The sequence below is a fragment of the Nycticebus coucang genome, chromosome 11 (genome assembly GCF_027406575.1).
Source record: "Nycticebus coucang isolate mNycCou1 chromosome 11, mNycCou1.pri, whole genome shotgun sequence".
Lineage (NCBI taxonomy): Eukaryota > Metazoa > Chordata > Mammalia > Primates > Lorisidae > Nycticebus > Nycticebus coucang.
This window is the reverse complement of record NC_069790.1, coordinates 33,888,966-33,909,148: the sequence shown is the minus strand read 5'-3', so window position 1 is coordinate 33,909,148 and position 20,183 is coordinate 33,888,966. Positions and strand designations below refer to the sequence as shown.

The following is a 20,183-nucleotide window of genomic DNA, read 5'->3' as shown; positions in this document are numbered from 1 at the left end:
AACAGGACAATTAGCAGGGGGCTGTGGTGGGCACATGTAGTCCCAGGTCCTTGGGAAGCCAAGGCAAGAGAATTGCGTAAGCCCCAGAGTTTAAGGTTGCTGTGAGCTATGACACCAGGGCCCTTTACTCAGGGTGACAGAGTCAGACTTTGTCTCCCTAAACAAACAAACAAATCAACAAACCAAAAAAAAAACAACAACAACAAACAAACCAGGAGAAGCAAGACCAGGGTGGCTGAAGCTGAATGAGGGGCAGGGGAAGTGGGAGAAGTGTGGTATGTGAGTACAGGCCTTGGAGGGCTTTGTATGCCATGGCCAAGACTTTGGATTTCATTCCAAGTGACGTGAGAAGTTGTTAGAGCAGATGTTGTTTTTGTCTAAAACAATCACTGGCTGCTGGATGAGGAATTAGTTGGCTATAGAAATAAAAGACCAGTGAATGAGTCAATTGCAAAAACTGCCAGTCATTGACTGAGGTGCCTTCGGCTAGGTGGCCAGCACAGTGAGGGAGACAGTGAAGACGGCAGGCTTCGGAAGGAAGGTTTCTGGAGGGAGACCCCAAGATTTGCTGATAAATAGGATGTGGATTTTAAGAGAATGAGCTACTAAATGATGCCAAAGATACTGGCCTGACTTTTGGGAGAATACACTTGCCAATTATTTTCTCTTCCACTATGTTCAAGTGAATTACGTATTTCAGGAACACATGGTTTCTTGCCCAAAAACAAAAACAAAAACACATTAAGTGATGACTTGGTCTGGAAATGTAAAAAACTGCAAAACACTGGTAGAGTTGTCTCATATTCAACTTTTTGCTAGTTTTATTTCAACAGCTTGAATTTCCCCTCTGATAGTGTCTTTAAATAAGATACCACTTGAATCACTGGTAAATAACTCTGCCTATTAATAGAAGAATTACTCCGAGAGGTGGGATGAGCCTGCACGGAGAGAAGGGTGGGGGTGGTATTTATGTCTGTCCAAGAATGTATGTTCAGGGTCCTCCAAATGAGCAACAGAAAAGGGAGAGAGGGGCTAAGCCCGTAGAACAAAGGAAAAGAGACTTCTTCAAATCTCTTACATTTTAGTAACTTTTAAGGCTGCATTCTGCTTGTTTGACACAAACTCGCAACAGGATTATAGCTGGGCGGGTAGATGGTTAAAATCACTTGAACAATGATATGAATAACTGAAGTTTCATGTAATTAGGAAAAACTACTTTTAGACTATAGCTTCATTACATTTCCTTTTGATACTAAACCTTTCCAAAAGGTACAAAAAATGAAGAAATGAGTTTTCTGATCCAACCCTTTCTTTGATGAAGCTCAAGACTAGCATGTTAGCTCAGCCAGGCAGCAGAGGGAAGTATGGAATAAGCTGCCAGCAGGATACTCCATCCCTGACCAGAAACCAAAGAAAGTCCTTTCTTTTTGAACTCCCTGTTTTCTGGGCTTATGTAGAAAACCAAGGCTGAAGCAGATTTCTTGGCACAAAGGAAATCCCTGAGCAGGTGGAGCAGAGTGTGAGAACATAGGACAGGAATGTTTATGATTTACCCCTGAGGGTAAACTCCCCAAAGCCACACCCCACCCTGCAATGGGAGTTGAGAACAAAAGCCTATGTGAGTTTGGAGGAGTAAAGGTTTAGATCAGGGTAGGAAACCTTTCCATATTGGAAGGCTACATTAATTTAGCTGTCATCAAATAAAGTTGCAGTCAAGAAATTTCGAGGAGATATACTTAAAAATGTATATTATGTGTAAAAATCTAACCACTGTGTATTTAATAATTTCAAAAAATGAAAACTATTTGTTAATTTTGAAGTTAACTAACCTTTCAGTGACTTTCTTTTGTCTGCTTTTGTTGCAAAGCATTTGAATAGCTGGTTGCAGCACAGAGGTTCACGGTGAAGGACGTCTTGCTTTGGGTTAGGGAGGAGAATGTAGATTCACAGCAATAAGTAGTTGAAAAACAAGAAAGCGTTTTCCAGGCATATTGCCTAAAGCACGGGTATTCTGTATTTTCCAATATTACTAATGGATCTTTCTTAGCATAAAACAGTACTGAGCTCAATCAATTCCATCCACAGTTCTTCAGATACCTTGGTGATATCAACAAGGTGAAGCGGAAATGCTAACTTGAGTGTGACGTGATTCTCAGTCAGTGAATCATTCATTGTATTTTCTAATTAATAGGTCTATGACAGCTGTGTAATCTTCAAGTGATTTTCATATACATGTATTCATCCTGCTCATCAATGACCTTTGATAACTGGGAAAAATGTTCATCTGCAATTTCCTTTTGAAAAAAGATAGCTTTTTCTAAATGTTTGGAGTTTTTGCTACATAACATATATAGACTTAGTTTTACCTTGCAAAGAAATATTCAAGTCGTTTTGATTCAATATGATATCACACAGAAATGCTGCATTACTATAGAAATTTTCTTTCAATAATTCCCATTGCTGATTCTGTTCTTCATAAAATGTAACTATCTGTTCTTGCAAAGATGAAATACTGGCTAATGCCTGTCCCTGCAATAGCCAACATACTTCACAATGATGGCAGCAAATCCACACTGAATACCTCATCCTTCGACTTCATCATGTTATGAAACCAATGTGTGTTGCATTTGCATGAATATAGTTTATAATTATAACTTATTGCAAAGTGTCACTTAAAATAGCAGCTTTAGCACAAATATTTTGCTGATACAAGACACAATGAAAAGAAAAGAGAGCATCTGGATCTCTTAATACATTTTTTTAATCTGTGCAAAAACCCTTCATGTTTTCCAGTCACAGAAGGTTCGCTGTCTACACATACACTCACTAAATTTACCAAATTCTGTCTACTTCACAATATTTATCTTGAAAGTTGTTGAAGATATCTATTCCCTGTGTCTGTCCATAAGAGTGCCCAAAGTGAGTAACTGTTCATAGCAAAGAAAATCTTCTGTTATGACCTGAATGAAGTATGAAACCTGTGCTGAGTCAGGACTAGCAGTTGATTTATCCAATGTGATTGAATGATAAATATTTTCCTTTTGGAGCATTGCACGAAGTTCTGTTAAGTTGAAGGCTAATTCATACTGCTGATCAGTTATGGTTCTCCTTGAAAGAGGCAGTTGTTTGTACTTTGAAATATTACTGGAGTCTAAGCATCCGACGACCTTGACAGTACCTTCTTTCACAATTTCTGCACCACTGAATGGTTTTGCTTCTAATCCTGAGTATATAAGCTACTTTATAAGTTGCTTCAGCAGCATTATTTCCAGGTCTTACTGCTGCCTGAAAGAATATTTTCTATTGCTTTTCATCTTTTAATTTCTGCAAAACTCTTTAAGCCTCTTTCTTTTATTTAAAATAAATGAGTTCCTTATGAGGGTCACAGTGCTGATGAGCACTGAATTTCTCTAATGTTGATATTACATTTGTATCACAAGGCAGGCAAATCATCTTGTCTTCTGCAGAAAAAAGACAATATGACAATTCCTAATCCTCCTTAAAAAATCTGTTTTATTTGTTCAGTGTTCTCTTGGCCTTCTTTGACATGATGGGCTGTTAGTCACACCAATGGGGGGGAAATGTCAGGAACATGCAGAAACAAAGGGGTGCCTCACTCCCCCATTGGTATGCAACTGTTAATTAAGCAGACAGAATTTGAAAATACTGTGGAGCTGTGCAACTATTCACAGATTGCACTTCAGACAGTAACACAGTGCACTGCTGTCAAAGTGGATAACAGACTGGCACACCTGACCTCCATAAACTCTCACGAATTGGTACAGTAGTGGAACCAGTCAGGTGGGGGAACTCAGAACTAAATCATGAATGTAGCAGCTGTCAATTTAGTCCCTATGGCTTTCTAATGCTCTAACTGTGCTGGTCAATCAGGAAGGTTTATTTCCTTGAAACTTTATTTATTCTTTGGTATTTTAAAAATAAAATAAAACATAAAAGATGACAAAACTATATTAGTAAAAATAAAAGGATTTGTTCTGTAAAATTTGGATTCAGTCCAAAGGCAGCACTTAAGGACCTAGAAGGCCACATGTGGCCTGAGGGCTGCAGGTTCCTCACCCCGGTTTTAGACAAGGCCATGTAAAATCTCATACACAGAATAGTCTACAAAAAGGCTATTTTCACAGCTACCAGCATCAACTCTAGCAGCTCTGAGCACAGTCATTAAATCTATACAAGACACCAAAAAGGGTGAGTAAGAAAGGACGCTGGAACGGAAGCAGAGGGTCTGGTTCTAGCATTAGCTGAGGGGCACTGGGAAGTGCTGAGCCTCTAGGTTCAACCCGTGTGTGCAGGATACCAGTGTGCTGTGAGAGGATCTTACGTGTGCCATGAAAAATTTTAAAGATCATTAATTAAATTATTTTCAAAAGAAGTTCAAAGCATAGTAAGTATATTCTTTCTTTTACTCTTTTTTTTGACCAACATAATTTAATTGTGCTATGGAAGTTTAATTACAGGGTCAAGTGTGTCTTTAGATAAGAGGGTTGAAAAACACTGCTTTAGGCCTTGGTTTCCTCACTCATAACTGGTCCTTGCCTCACCCGCTGCACAGGGCTATTCTGGGGATCAGATCATGTACACATTTGGAAGCATAAAGCACTCTACAAACCTAATACTTTTAATTGTTGTAAGGAAAATTGGAGCAAGAGATGCTTTCTCTGTCTTGTGATCGCATGAGTCATTTCGGTACCATGTGTTGGGTCCTTTAGGATGAGAACCAGCACAGAGAGGCTTCAACGTGGTTGGACTCTCTGAGCAGTAGTTACTTCTATGTCCCTGGACACTCCGCACCTGCAATATCTACACACACACCAAAAGCACAAACAAAATCCAGGGACTGGGAGGAAAGAGATGGTTACCACCTTTCAAGTCTCAGGCTTTGTAGTCTAGGAAACTCAGGAAAAAAGCCAAGTTATTTCTCTCTGGGTGCTTTAGTTTAGAGATATCATTTTCATCAATGTCCTCTTTGGAATAAAATTCTATCCAAGAATATGAATTTGGGGGCCTCACCCAGTTTATCATCTTATTTAGAAACCTGTATTCATTATAGAGAGGTATAAGAAAGCACAGAAACTCCAAACCCTAAAAGCCTAAGTATATATATCACCTCCACGTGATGGGCAAGGGTAGAGTCATGCTGTCTCCATAAAGGAAGACTGTCTCGTGGGGTAGAAGCAGAAAGAACCACACTGGCAGGTACCAGCATGAAACAGAATAAATGGTCTGGCATTCTCTTTAGAAGCATTACATCGTGTACAGTGAGTGAGCTGGTCAACAGAAACAAGATTGTGAGAAGGGGGTGGTGGGAGCTAAACTGCTGGGTCTCCTGCTGATCAGGAAAAAGAAGGCCCTGGCTTCACACCATTCCTACTCCTAGGGTAGAAGACAGCCTGCCGTATTGAATCAGACAGCCACATCTTCTTCACATTGTACACTCATCTATGACTATAATTTGGTTTCCTAAGTCATCTGTCTGTTGGAAAAACATACCTGGTCACAATGACCAAAGCTTTCTGGTCCCCGTGGTAGGTTGATTTTTCACAATAAATGCATTCTAGTTTATATATCAGTCTCCTATAAGCCTAATTAGTGTGACTCTATCCCTGAGACTCATCCATTCTTGGGTATATTAAGATAACCAACTCTCTGAGGTCATCAGGATAACCTGCTGTTAGATGATGCAGCACCATCATAATCAGGATTGATGATATTACCATGGCGAAGCTGGCCATGAGAACTCCTGGCTACCTGATGGCTGGCTTTTTGTCAGAGATTCACCAGCAACACCAGGTCCCCTTCAAACCACTTGCACTAGTAGAGTAGGTATAGCATATTTTATTGTAATAAATTAAAGCATGTATGATAAAGGATACATACCTTTCTAGTTTTCTTTGATCTAGTTGTTCCTGAAGCTCATCTCTAACTTGTAACACTCCTCTCCCTATTCTTAACACTCTATATTAAAAGGTATTTTAGAAGTTCACTTTGGATATAAGAGCAATAGCCACTTACTGAACTTTTACATCAGTGTGTTATTTCATTTAAGCCTAACTACAACCTGTGAGCCAAGTGTTATCATCATTCCTCTTTTACGGATGAAGAAACAAGTGAGGCTCAGAAAGTCAAGTAAGCAGCTTATACAATGCCACACAGAGTGACATGTAGAGTTAGGATGGGAAGCAGGCAGGTCTACAAATCTTCACCCTGTTCATCTTATGCTAAGAACAACAGCCAGATCTCTTTCTTGCTCTTTTCCTTGGGATCCATTCCATGGAAGTAAAGTTAAGTTATGTAACCCTTTCCCATCTCTGTGCACGTGTGGTCCAGGAACTCTCCTGAATTTGGCCTTGCCCCGTTGGGCTCAGGGGACTGAAACTCAGCTTTACACAAGCTCACGTTACTACTCTTTTCTTATAGCTATTCATCTTCTCCTGATTGTCTGCTGTAGTCTGGGGCTATTTCTGGTCTTTATTTTTTTCACCAGAGTGGATATAATACCATGGAAACCAAATTATATTTTCATTTATTCGTATTCTATTTTGGGTTCGGTATTTAAATAACCCAGATGAATTTGAATTAGACACACCATCTTATCCCTTTTAACTGCTGATTTAACTCCTTTTGTCCCGACAATCAGCCAGTGTCTAATTTCTTGTTTTAGTTTCTAACTAGCAAGTTACTTAAAATATTCTTTCAGCTGTTACTGGATATTCATTTTCCTTTGAGTTCCAGAAAACACAGCTTGTCGTTTACAGTGAAGATAAGCACCATCCTTCATAAATGTCTCAGCCATACCATGTGATGCAAATCCGTTGATGAAAAGGGCAGCAGGGTAAAAGGAAGAAAATAGCATTTTAGCAATCCATTCCCCCTTTTCCTCAGTGTCCCAAGAATTGGGAGGAGAGAGAAACATGGAAGCAACGATGTTTTGCAACCAGGCTGACATTTAGGGATATACAGAAAGAGAAAGTGCTCGATTATACCCTAACAAGAGAGGAGAGGGTTATTTTTTATTTCAGTACGTACACACTCTGTTTTAGCTAAACAATGCCTTGTTGACAGATATTTTGGATGTGCCCAACATCCCACTATTAACAAATGATGCTGTCACCCAGCAGCGACGATAGCGAACACTCACACAACATTTACCTTCATGCCTCAGAGGCTGGTCCAAGTGCTTTGTAGACAGTTTCTTATTAACCATCACAAAGAAAGATGACATTTAATTGCCATCTTTCCCCTTTAAAGAGGAAACTAAGCATAGAGAAGTTATTTGAAGAAGAATTTGCCCTGGTTATAAAGCTGGTATGAGGTAGAGCTGAGATTGCAACCTGGGCTGTCTGACTCCTGAATATCCTTCTAATTCTTATGTGAGAAGAATCTAATGGGACCTAAGGCTACATAACTGGAAGGTCTGTCCATGCATTAGATGAGGGCAGGGATGCCTGCCTGGCCCCCTAAGCCCTACCCTGCTGTAGTATCTTAGCACCTAGAATAGTGCCAGGTACATGGTATAGGGTCTATAAACAATTTCTTGATTTGAATGAATAAATATAAGAATGAATGATTTCTCTTACATCATAATCAAGAATAGCATGTTTATGTGGTGCTTACCCACTCTGATGGTGGTATTCATGCTGTGGAACAACAATGTTAGTGACTTAGGGAGCATACTTTAAACTTCTAAAATTACAGTTTTGGCAAATGCTTCATGCCTTGAAAATTCCTTTCACTAATAACTTTAAAGAAAAAGGACCCTGGCTATGCATATAGCCTACTGAGTACTAAGAATTACACCTTTATGCCCATGGTGGTGGCCAGGTTTCAGTGGAAAAGAAATCTATCCCTCCCTTTATGTTTAAAGCACTGTAATCATCTCAGTTGCTTTGAAGGCAGTGAAAGGTGAGAAATAAACATTTTAGAAGCACATTTAATGAAAGGCATAAGCAAATCCTCCCGACAAACAAAAAGAGTATATATTCACCTGTTCTGAAAAAAACTGGAAGCCCTTGTCCTCACGAATACATTCATAGGTTTCTCCAAGAACCGGATTAAATGGTTAGCAAATCCTCCCGACAAACAAAAAGAGTATATATTCACCTGTTCTGAAAAAAACTGGAAGCCCTTGTCCTCACGAATACATTCATAGGTTTCTCCAAGAACCGGATTAAATGGTTTGCTCCCAGCTCGGAAGTAGCTAGATGCATATGCTGATATGGCAAAAGCTGCCACATACACCTAAGGACAAGAAGGAGAGAACTTTGTCATTTCTGTGTCACCAAGAAATTTATTTTTCACAAAGAAATAAAACCTTTTTCTCTTTCTATGGCTTTATTTCAGAAAGTCAAAGATTTGCCTTTGGTTAAACACTACCAAACCAACATAGGTTTATAATTGTAGGTTTATATAATATTTGTTTGGGTCCAGAAACAAACCAACCAAACATTTTTAAACTGTTCATTTATTTTGATGCCTAAAAGTTGGGAGATGCTATCAAGATGATGACGCTGTTAGCATGGACTATACTGTTTTTTGAACTGTTAAGCTGATGCCAGTACCTTTAAGCCTGACATTACCTGAGAATCCTGATTAGCAGAAGAGAGGGAATGAATATTTTTAAAAAGCCATATTTCCTCCTAAATTGAGAGATGATTATCTATCATAAGCTTAGCTATTTGCAGTTTGATATTAACAGAAACCTAAAACTCAGTGTGACCAAAGAAAATCTGTAAGAGTCATTTCCCTAAGCCTGGGAAACAAGACATTAAAATTATTCTTTTCTGGGAGGGCGAAAAGAATGTTAAAAAAAAGGAAAGAAAATTTTATGTGAACATAAAATTAACAAAATCTCTTAATGGCCCTCACTGTGAGATTCTCAGCATTTTTCTCAGTTCCCTGTTGAAGGTACCACCAAAGAGACATATTACCCCCTCCACCAATTTTTTTTTTTTTTTTTTTTTTTGCTAAAAAGTTAAATCCAAGTAGTGATAGCAAAGTTTTCTTTCTAATGTTGGGTAGTAACAATCTCAACATTTCTTCTTCCCAGCACATTTCATAAAATTTCTTATATTGAAGAAGTGCTGAGTGCCTTTCATAAATATTTACTAGTCATATACACGTATGACCTTCCTTGTTAGCCTTTTGCAAAATTTCTGGTGTTTCCTGAAATAGATCCCACCTTGCCACCTCAGGTCTCAGGAGGCTCTAGAACAGCTGGGTGGCTTTATAAGAAGAAGTGCACTACACTCGAGCCAGTCCCATCTGTGAATGCCTATTCTTGAAACCTGGGTATCTGCCCGTCCCTCTGCTTCCCATATGTTTGTGACACACTGGATATGGAACGCTGACTCAATCCTGAACTGCATTCCAACTTAAAATACAACCAAACTGATAAGAGCACCTAGTGCCATTCATGATGCTGGGAGTGGGAGGGAGAAAGTGAGGGGCAGGAAAGGAAAGCCCTCTTGTTTTGGGTTGGTGACACGAGGGACACCTCTCCTCAAACTTCTGCTGAAGGCTGCTTATACCAATCAATCAGCCGAACATCCTAGGTGGCTCTAGGATAGAGTCTGCTACAAGACTGACACCTTTAAGAATAGTTTCATCTTCAAGGTGGATGGTTTCCTTTAAAGAGCTGTCCACAAATGTTGACTTCTAACACTTGCCTTAGAAGCTGTTTGCCTCCCTCTCTTTTATTTCCTCACAAGCAAAAATTCTCTAGGGAAAAGTAACAAAGAAGAGTTTTGAAAAATACAGCTTGTTTTTCTCTCCTACCCTGATTATCATTTGTGTCAAGGAAGAAAGTCTCTTTGACGGCAGAGGCCCTGGAGACTGGGTAGGATGACTGTGGGGTCTCTCTGAGCAGGCAGTTCACATTCCACCTTACCCTTCAAATCGCCAAAGTAAGGATCTTGTAATGAGAGTTAAGACTCCAGAATGCCTAGGATTTAGGAAAGAATGGCATCCTCTATCAAGGGGAGGGTATGGGCCTGGTTAGGTCTGTGAGGTCAAGGGGGCATTCCAATCCCAATTTAGCCAATCAGTGAATGCCCAGGAAGGAATCTGCATATGGGGACACTGAATCTCATACAATGACCTTATTGCTCATCAGGTAACTTATCAAGAGGCAAAAAGAGACACAGACACCCAGTTTCCAAGAATAAAGTCAGGCACAGTCATAAAAAAGACTGATTTGCCCCTAGTCATAACACCCCCCACCCCCCCAGGACTGTCTGTCCTCCCCATCCCACAGGACAGGGGAGCCTGAGGGAGACTCAGTAGCACCTTTGAAAGCCAAGGATCTGTGATTGAAGACAGAAGATGAATTTTTCTAGGATGAGTTTTGTTTTGTTTTTTTGAACTTACTCATTAAAATAAGAGGGAGGAAAAAAGATAATCTTTCTGATGTGAAAACCTCCTCTGTGAACTATATTTTCCAAAAACCTAGGAGCTGATGGGACAAATCCAGAAATAAACAAAAACATTCTCAAGGGAAATTTACCCTGGAGGATAAAAACAGCTCCAGAAATTAAATTCCGTCCACCCAGGGGTAGCAAAAATAAACACGCAGACAGCCCTGAAGATGTTTTCCAGCAAGGCATGTGAGGACAATCAGATGGAAGGCTCTGGAGAAAGATGAAGCACAAACCACAGACCCAACCACCTCAGGCTTCAGCTGCCAGAGAAGGCTGCCTGAGAAGCCCTCCATCCCCAGGGCAAATCCTGACAAGGTAACCGGCAGAGGAGAACCAGACAGTTCTGAGAAATGACCCTATCTCAGGAGCAATCAAAATGAAACCGGAGGGCATAAGAGCTATCTCTCAGCTCTGCCCATTTTGGCTCTGATGGACCCACGTGAGTGGCCTCATGGCGCAGGGATGAAGGTTGGACGGTGACGTTGGAAGTTAAGTCCTTACCATTCTTTCCAGGGGGTTTGGAATTTGTGCAGCCTTGTCCAGAAGCTCACTGTACTCCAGCTCCTCACAGAGCCTCTGCAGCGTGTTCAGGGGCTCATTCAACTCCACGGGCATGGCCACCTTGGATAGGTCCTTCCCTATGTTATTCCTCAGGATGTTCCACAGGCTGATGTTACTGGTGTTGGGGCCTGGGGCCGGCAAGCAAGTTCTTCTCTTGGACTTTGCATCCCCACCACCTTCAAGAACGAGCCCTGAAAGAAAGACACCTGGTTGTCTCTACAAAGCTTTTGATTTTATTCCATTATTTTTTAAAAATCTGTGAAAAACCTTACCTAGCAAGTACTCAATTTTTTTTTTTTTGAGTCTGATTTTTTTGCCCCAGTAGAGTGCTATAGCGTCATAGCTCACAGCAAACTCAAACTCTTGGGCTCAAGCAATTCTCTTGCCTCAGCCTCCCAAGTAGCTGGGACTAGAGGCACCCACCACAACACCTGGCCATTTTTAGAGATGGGGTCTCTCTCTGTCTCAGGCTGATCTCGAACCTGTAAGCTCAGGCAATCCACCCGCCTTGGCCTCCCAGAGTGCTGCAGTTACAGGCGTGAGCCATCACACCTGGCCAAAGTACTCAATTTTACTATTATACTCAGGTATTCAATCTTATGACTGGAAGCCAGAAAATAAGTAAAAGCATTTTGAGTATTTAAATATCAAAAGTTGGCTCAGCACCCATAGCTCAGTGGTTAGGGTGCCAGCCGGTTTTAACCTGGCCTGGGCCTCCTAAACAACGACAACTACAACAGCAATAACAAAAAATAGCCGGGCATCATGGTGGGTGCCTGTAGTCTCAGCTACTTGGGAGGCTAAGGCAAGAGAATCGCTTAAGCCCAACAGGTGGAGGTTGCTGTGAGCTGTGACGCCACAGCACTCTACCAAGGGCAACATAGTGAAATTCTGTCTCAAAAAAAAAAAAGAAAAAGTAACAATAAATAAATAAATATCAAAAGTTTCATGCACTAAAACTCATGGACTTCATTCATAGGGAGGCCCTTAAGTTCCTACTCAAGCTAGTTCCTCGTTGCTCACATACACTTAGAAATTAGAATTAGAAATTAGGCTTCTCTGCCTGCAGCAGGTTACTGAATATAAAAACTTATACATTAACCTTTAAAAATGCCTTCAAAATCTGATTTTAAAATTATGTTTATTATAGGAGAATTATATAGGAAATAATAGTAATTCATTATTCCACCACCCCCAAATTAGAGCCATTTATATTTTAGAATATCTTCATTTAGTGTTTTCATCACTCATATTATTCATACTGTATGAATTTTTCATGTTCTACTTATTCAGCTAACAAATTCCAGGTTATTTAAAATTCTCCTAAAACATCCTTTTTGTAGTTGTTTGTTTTTGGAAACAGAATCTCATTCTTTGTTGCCCAGGCTGGAATGCAGTAGTGTCATCATAGGTCACTGAAACCTCAATTCCTGAGCTCAAGTGCAACTCAAATTCCTGCCTCAGCCTCCCAGGTAGCTGGGACTACTGGCATGTGCCACTGTGGCTGGCTAATTTCCACACCCCCACTCACCTCTCTCTCTCTCTCTCTCTCTTTCTCTCTCTCTCCCTACAGAATCTCACTCTGGCTGGTTTTAAACTTCTGACCTCAAGAGATCCTTCCACCCAGGGTACTAGGATTACAGGCTTGAGACACTGAGCCCAACCCTAAACCATTTTTAAGGACTGTAAAAATACTCCATGTTGTTGTATGCCATAATTTACTGAATCATTCACGTACTGTTGGACTTTTAGATCTGCTTCAATGTTTCATGATACAAAACCAAAGCCGACAAAAATCCAGTAGTGAATGTTCATAATTTAAATATTTGTCTGTATCTCTGATTATTTTCTTGGATACGAAGAAGTGGAATTACTATGTCAACAACTATGAATGTTTTTAGACTTTCAATTCATATGATGTGGCTGCTTTTCAAAAAGGCTAAATCCATTTTCCCATTTATGGGTAACATATGTGAGTATTGATCTTCTGAGGCATTTCTATGCTTGTCATTGTTTTACATTTTTGTCACATTGTCAGTTAGGCAGTATTAGGCCCATGGAATTTTTTAATGAATAAAACACACACAATTTATATAACTCTATCAATCTTTTCCTTTGTTTCATGCTCTGAAATTCTTTTTCCATCCCAAATATGCCTATATTCAAATGAAATCTTTTACATTATACCAATATATTTTAATGGTATATATTTATTAGACATAAATCTTTAACATTTACTCATTATAAAAGTCAGTCACTCTGAATAGAAAGGCTGCTTTGATGAATAGATAATATGAAAATGGTGTGATACTATGCAATCTCAGGTTAATCTAGGCATGCAATTAACTTTTGAATTTGTTTTAATTGCTTAATATGGGTAAAGTCTAACATAGGTAAGTAGTTGTAAATGGTATTTGTTTTTTTCTTAATGATAATTGTTTTTTTAAATAGTTTCCATGTAGTCTTAAAATAGTTTCTTTGATTTCAAAAATATAAATTTTGAAAGAATACTTCTGTACCACCAATACTACCAGTGGCTATCACACATCTTGCTTCTGCTTGTCTTCTAAGCATTTTGCATGTATTATTCACATTTATTCTTTACAACTATTTCTTGAGGCATACAATATTATTAACCCCATTTTACAGATGAAGAAGATTAAACAAAGAGAAGTAAGTTGTCCTAGATCACACAGCCAGTGAGTAGCAGAACTGCGGTTAACTGACCAAGCCTGGTCCACAAATCCATATTCTTAACCACTTAACTTCCTCATAGCACTGAGCAAAGTAACAGTTCCTAATATGTACTCAGTGAGATTTGGGGGAAAACATTGATATGAAATATTCTAAATGCCTCACATTTACTTTAAGCTTGGAGAAATTCTAGAATAACAGTGTATCAAGACCTTGATCCTATCCTTTTTCCTACTGTAGCAAAATGGTACTATGAGACATAATGATAATTTCCACATCCTATCTGTACAAGCTAGTATTGATGTTTAGATATATGATCCCCCTTCTTGAAGAATTTCTGTGACAAAATGGAGGATACCCATTTCTAGCATTCAAATACTGACAAAGAAGGCTGGGTTTTGCCCAGTGCTCGTTTAAGCTAAGGCAACCTCAGCCAGGAAAACAGCTGTGGAATAAGGCAGAACGAGCCCTGAGCTCTCATCCAGGCTGCTATCAACTCAGCGCAGTCAAGGTCAAGGTTCTGGATCACATTCTCTGTTTTCAGTCTCCGCTTGCAGGTACTCTATACCAGTGACCCTTGAACAATATGGGTTTGAACCACGTGGGTCCACTTATGCTCAGATTTTCTTCCACTCTGCCACCCTGGAAACAGCAAGACCTACCCTTCCTCTTTCTCCTCAGCCTACTCAACATGAAGATAACAAAGATGACCTTTATAATGATCTATTTTTGCTTAATGCAAATTAAATAGATTTTGTCTTCCTTATGATTTTCTTAAGATTTTTTTCTCTAGCTTACTTTAAGAATGCAATATATAATACATATTATACATATATATAATACATATACATATTATAATACATATAATACAAAATATGTGTCAATCAACTGTTTATGTTATTGGTAAGGCTTCTGGTCAACAGAATGGTATTAGTAGTTAAGTCTCTGGGAAGTAAAAATTTATAGGTAAATTTTTCTTTCTTTCTTTCTTTGTTTTTTTTCTTTCTTTTCTTTCTTCTTTCTTTTTTTTTTTTTTTTTTTTTTGAGACAGAGTTTTGCTCTGTTACCAGGGCTAGAGTGCCATGGCCTCAACCTACCTGACAGCAACCTCAAACTTCAGAGCTGAAGTGATCCTCCTGCCTCCTCCCAGTAGCTGGGACTACAGGTGTGTGCTGCCATGCCTGGCTAATTTTGCTAATTTTTTTTAGTAGACATGGGTTCTTGCTTTTGTTAAGGGTGGTCTTGAACTCATGAACTCAAGCAATCCTTCCTCCTCAGCTTGCCAGAATGCTAGGATTATAGGTGTGAGCCACCATGCCGGCCCTAAGTAAATTTCTGACAGCAAGAGGTGTTGGTACCTTAACCCCAACATTGTTCAAGGGTCAACTGTATATGCTTTTTAGTATTCTGTGAAAATTCAATCTTTTCAGAGTTCAAATAATGTAAATCTTACCCAAGGTTTGTCTTTCATTGTCTAAATCATTACTGAGATTGTCTAAGGAAAGATTGTCACTTATATCACTGACATAAGAATCGTCATCAGAAATCTACGGGAAAGAAGAAACAAATATATCAGAGTCAGAGTACACAACCTTTGTCATAACATACTTATTCCAAATGATCAAGCATTTTGAGTCCCACATTATAAATCTATAGAAATATATTTGAATGCTGTTTTCATAGAGGTAACTCACCAAACTGCCTAGGTTTTCACAGAAAACCTGTTGTTAAAATTCTTATAAATTCTTGATTAGCTCTTGCAAGGAAAACAAGTAAACTTGATATTTTTGTTACTATAAAAATTCTTAGTAATTCAGATTGCATTTTCACAATCTGTTCATGTTAGAATAGGAGGTACAATTTATCTTTGAACTACTTGTGAAAACAGAATCTTCCGTGGGAATTAATATATAAGCAAGATTACTACTCCTATATTAAGGGGTAAAATTGTTAGTAGACATGCACAGCAATGTAATACTTTGCTTCCTATTCAGGAAAGTATGATTTTTATGTATTAACTAAAAATAAATTATTATATTATAAATTAATATAGGTCAAATTCCATGTTAAAAAAGACATAGGATGCTAATTTTTCCTGTAGTAGAAATACTACACCAGTAAAGAGGTAGAAGTCAAAATTAGTAACCTTTATTTGAAAAGAAATGAAACAAATCAAGTAACAGAAACAAGAAAATATTCAACACCTTCTACTTTTACAACTACTTTTCTTCTAACACAGTGGTTCTCAACCTGTGGGTCACGACCCCTTTGTAACAATGAAAATACATCACGGCATTAGGAAGGTTGAGAACCACTGTTCTAACATGTTGTATCATTTTGAACCTTTTGGGTGATTTATGAGGGGAATTCTCAGAATATAATGACGGAAAGAGGTCTCTGAAGTCAGTGTTTCTAAATGCAAATAATTACTGAACAGGTTAACAAACAAAGCAACAAAAAGGGATCTTTGAGGCACCTAACTGAAAACAGAGCTCAAACCTCATTTTCTGAAGAGCTTGGAGATAACAGAACTTCCTGAGCGTCAAAAAACTCTGAGAGGGAGTCAGTGATGGAGAGTCTACTTTCATTGGAAAGCTGATGGACTAGAGCTCGGTTTTCATCTCCGGAATTTTCCTATTGGAAGAACAAAAATACATATGTACTCCAGAAACAATCTTAAGAGAAGCAAAATAAACAAAAGATTTAGTTGCATAACACATGAGGTCACAGGCCCATGCAAACTAGCAACTCAAAGCACAGGTCAGCTCCAGTGCTGAGGAGAAGCAAGCTTCCCACAAAACAACAGGAACATGAAGTTCTCCCTGAAATGGGAACCTACTTACAGGCACCATTACTGTTCACCCACATGCAACAAATTACAAAGCAAAAAAAACCGCCAAAGTGAACTTGTTCCATTTACGGGGGGAAAATTCCAGTGCTCTCTGAATCACATCCTCTTATTCTCTACCACTGCTGAATGTTTCTTTCATCCTGAAATTCTTTCTGAATTACACTCAATGTACGTCCTTGAACGCCTGGTTCAGACCAACATAGCTTTTTCTTCTGCCCCCCCGCCCCTCGCTCAGAGCCCTACATGCTGCTTTTGAGGCACCCCAAGTAAACAGAGTGTTTTGGTCCAGAAGTGCCCCTGGTGGTAAGTCATTCACAATTCATAGACAAAATGACATAAATTCTCTTTGTTTGTCTCTCTCCACCCACAATGACTCTTCAAGAGAAGGAAATCCCTATTCCTCTTTATAAGCCTTTGTATAAACAACACAAAAGAGTATCACTGTTTTCTCATCTGGCATGGCCCGCCATTCTCTGCTGCATCGTGCGGACTCCCTCTCAGGAGGACCTAAATGCTTTGGGTTGTATTTTCTATTGTTTGCAAGTGAAAATTCAGCTCAATTCAATAAATTGAAAAAAAGGTTTTTAGAGGCCTGAGCTGGCCATGAAGGGATAAAACAGTAAGATACGGTTTCTGCCCAGAATGTGCCCTGACGCACAGCAGATCCAGACTGTAGCTCAGACAGCGTGCTACACAGGCAAAGAGGTGCGATTGGCTCTGAGTAGGGGCTTTGGTATGAGGGGAGGAGCACAGAGGTAAAAGAACAGATTCAGGACAAGATGATTCAATCTGTTTGAATCAGAGTACATTGCTCCCCTGAGTTTTCCAACTCCTCATATCTTTCACTGGGCTGATAAAGGAATTGCTTCTCTATTATGTATCTGATAAGTGAGTCCCAGAATAATATGGGGGACAAAAGTTAAGACAGATTATTACATTTCACTAAGAAATTTTATGATTTCAGCATACTCAGTCTCATAAGTTTAAGTTATACCCACGTAAGGGATACTATGACAGAACCACAGATTTTCCTAAGTAATCAAGGGCAAGTGGTCCCTTTATGAAGTATCTACCTCAGGAACACACTAAAATACATACACGGCATCCCTTTCCTAAATGGCAAGCTGCTCTTCTACCCTACCCAAGAGATCACTTTAGAATCTTTAAGTGTCACAACTGTCATCATCAAGGAAAAGGGCCTATTCACTACCCTGTCTTCCAATTCAATATCTTTTCAAAAGAGCCAGGCACAAAGATACTGAATTGGAAGACAGTGTAGTGAATCGGCCCTTAATGCTCACTTAAACAACAGAATCCTCCTGTGGCTTTGGTGTGCTCCTGCCACATAACAAGCTAATGATTTATTTACTTATCCTCTCATTAATTTACTACTAGTCACTGCTGTTCTCTCTATAGCTTTCCCCTCCTAAAACGATGAGTCAAAAAGATCTCCTGGCTGACCAACACCAAAAATAAATAATATTCACTGTCCCAAACACCACAGAACCTCATTTGTTAAAATATTAACCTATTTTTGCTTCATTCAATAATTTCCCCTCGTGTTTGTAATGCACTAGTGGTTCTTTGTTGTTTACCTTACAAAAAGTTAAACAAAGAGACTAGGAGGGAAGAGAACTCTCATAATCCTATCACACTGAAACCACCACTTTAGTAAGCATTTTGACACATTTCTTTCCAAACCTTTTTATACATGTAGTTTTGTTTTGAAATAACTGTAATCATACTATTTGCATATATGTAATTTTGTAAGTTCTTCCCAAACAATACCAAAATAGATTTTTTCAAAATTAAAATGTGTTTTGAGGATAAAAGAAATATGTATTCAAAATAAAAAATACTAAAAAATGTAAATAAAATGTAAGTATTAATTCATTTCCCATCCCCTAGATGTGGCCACTGTTACCTGGTGGTCTACATAGAATTTTTTTGCATTAAGATATTTGGGTTTAGATTTTTTTTTTTAATATGAAAAATCAGGTTCAAACTGTACCTAAGTTATATATTATCTGTTACATTAATGTTTCCCTAGACCATTAAATTTCTTTAAGACAATGGACTCAATTGATAGTATTTTATTATACATATGTGTCATCGGGTAATAATTCCCTTTATTGGAAATTAAGGGTGTTTCCAAATTTGCAAAGATGGTGTGAGGATGTTTATAAATATGACTTTGTTTTGTCTTGTTATTTCTTAGAATCAATTTTCAGAAGTAGAATTATTAAAAAAATTTAAGGCAAAATATATATTACTTCATCACACCAACAAGTAATAACACCTATTTTCATTACATCTCTAATATTAAGGAACTGAATAGCATAATTCATACAATTTTTTGTGCTAATCTAATTGTTTTCATTTTCATTAGGGTGAACATTTTTTCCTTTTTAAAAAACAAGTTAGAGAGATTTTAGTATCAGGAGAGGCTGGAGGATTCAAGGTCCTTCCTCTGTGTATTTTTGTACTTTCTTGTGAATTTAAGTGTTGCAAAATAAAAAGTAAAAAATAGCTCTCCCACAACTATCTGTATTAGGGTTTATTTGTTTTGTGAGTTACATCCTTTACCCACTTAGTTCTTGAGGTCCTACGTTACTCGATATTATTTGTTTATTGTTTACATATTAAAAAATTACCATTGATTTAGCATTAACTAAGTCTGTTCTTTTCACTGAAAATATTTTCCCCAGTATATTATTTGCCTTCTAATTTTTTTATACACACTATTTTTTCCTAAAAAAAATTATAGTCAAATCTAGTCAACATTCCTTTCATAGTTTTTTCTATTGCCCCCCAATTTAGAAAATTCTCCCTACTGTAGCAGTTTGATATTTAAATGAATATTTTTCAGTCTGAATTTTTTTTTATTTACATACTTTGTTATTTTACAGATTGAGTCAGTTATTCACATGAAGCATGCCCTTCACCCAGATAGTGTGCATTGTACCCAATAGGTCTGACTTTACCTGTGTCCTTTCCCCTCTTCCTCCCAGCTTGACTTTCACTGAGATTGACTTCCATAAACTCGCTTAACTGTTGGTTGAATGGTTCCAGTTCAGTTCTGATTTCTCTATTCTTGTGATGTTGCACTTAGAAGAATGGGTTCTAGTTCCCTCCAGGTTGTCCAAAGATACTAGATCATCATTTTTTTTTTTATGGCTGAGTAGTATTCCCTAGTATATCACATTTCATTAATTTATTCATGTATTGGTGGGCTCTAGAGTTGTTTGCATGTCTTTGCAAATGTGAATTGTGTTCAGTTTAAATTTTTATATTTAACTTGAATTCACTGGTGATTCACTTTAGCATGCAAAGTGGAAAGAGTTCATCTTCTTCTAAATTGCTTTGAGCTGCACCAACCTAATTTACTGAGTAAGCTTTCTTTTTGATGCCTTTTCCACCATATAAAATGGTGTTTGTGCCTGAGATAGTTATTCTGTCCCATTTTTACACCATCATTGCCTTATTTTAACAACTAGAGCTTCAATGAGTGTTTTATTTTCTGGCTTGGTATATCTATCCTCATTATATAGGAGCATGATGTTATTGAGGAAACAAGTATTTTGGCCTCTTTAGAGGTTAACTCTCAGCTCCATCTCTTATAAGCTGTGTATGAGTGAAGT

The 20,183-nt window shown here is 38.3% G+C and overlaps 1 protein-coding gene across 11 annotated transcripts in view; it reads right to left on the bottom strand.

Moving 5' to 3' along the window:
- Positions 1-20,183, bottom strand: part of OSBPL3 (oxysterol binding protein like 3) — a 176,789-nt gene that overhangs the window by 24,428 nt on the left and 132,178 nt on the right. For all 11 annotated transcript variants that reach the window (XM_053553467.1, XM_053553472.1, XM_053553471.1 and 8 more), the window contains 4 exons: positions 16,191-16,325; positions 15,145-15,238; positions 10,938-11,188; positions 8,122-8,259 (listed from right to left, as the gene is read on the bottom strand). In XM_053553467.1, the coding sequence (XP_053409442.1) occupies positions 8,122-8,259; positions 10,938-11,188; positions 15,145-15,238; positions 16,191-16,325 (618 nt within the window). The remainder of the gene's footprint in view (positions 1-8,121; positions 8,260-10,937; positions 11,189-15,144; positions 15,239-16,190; positions 16,326-20,183) is intronic.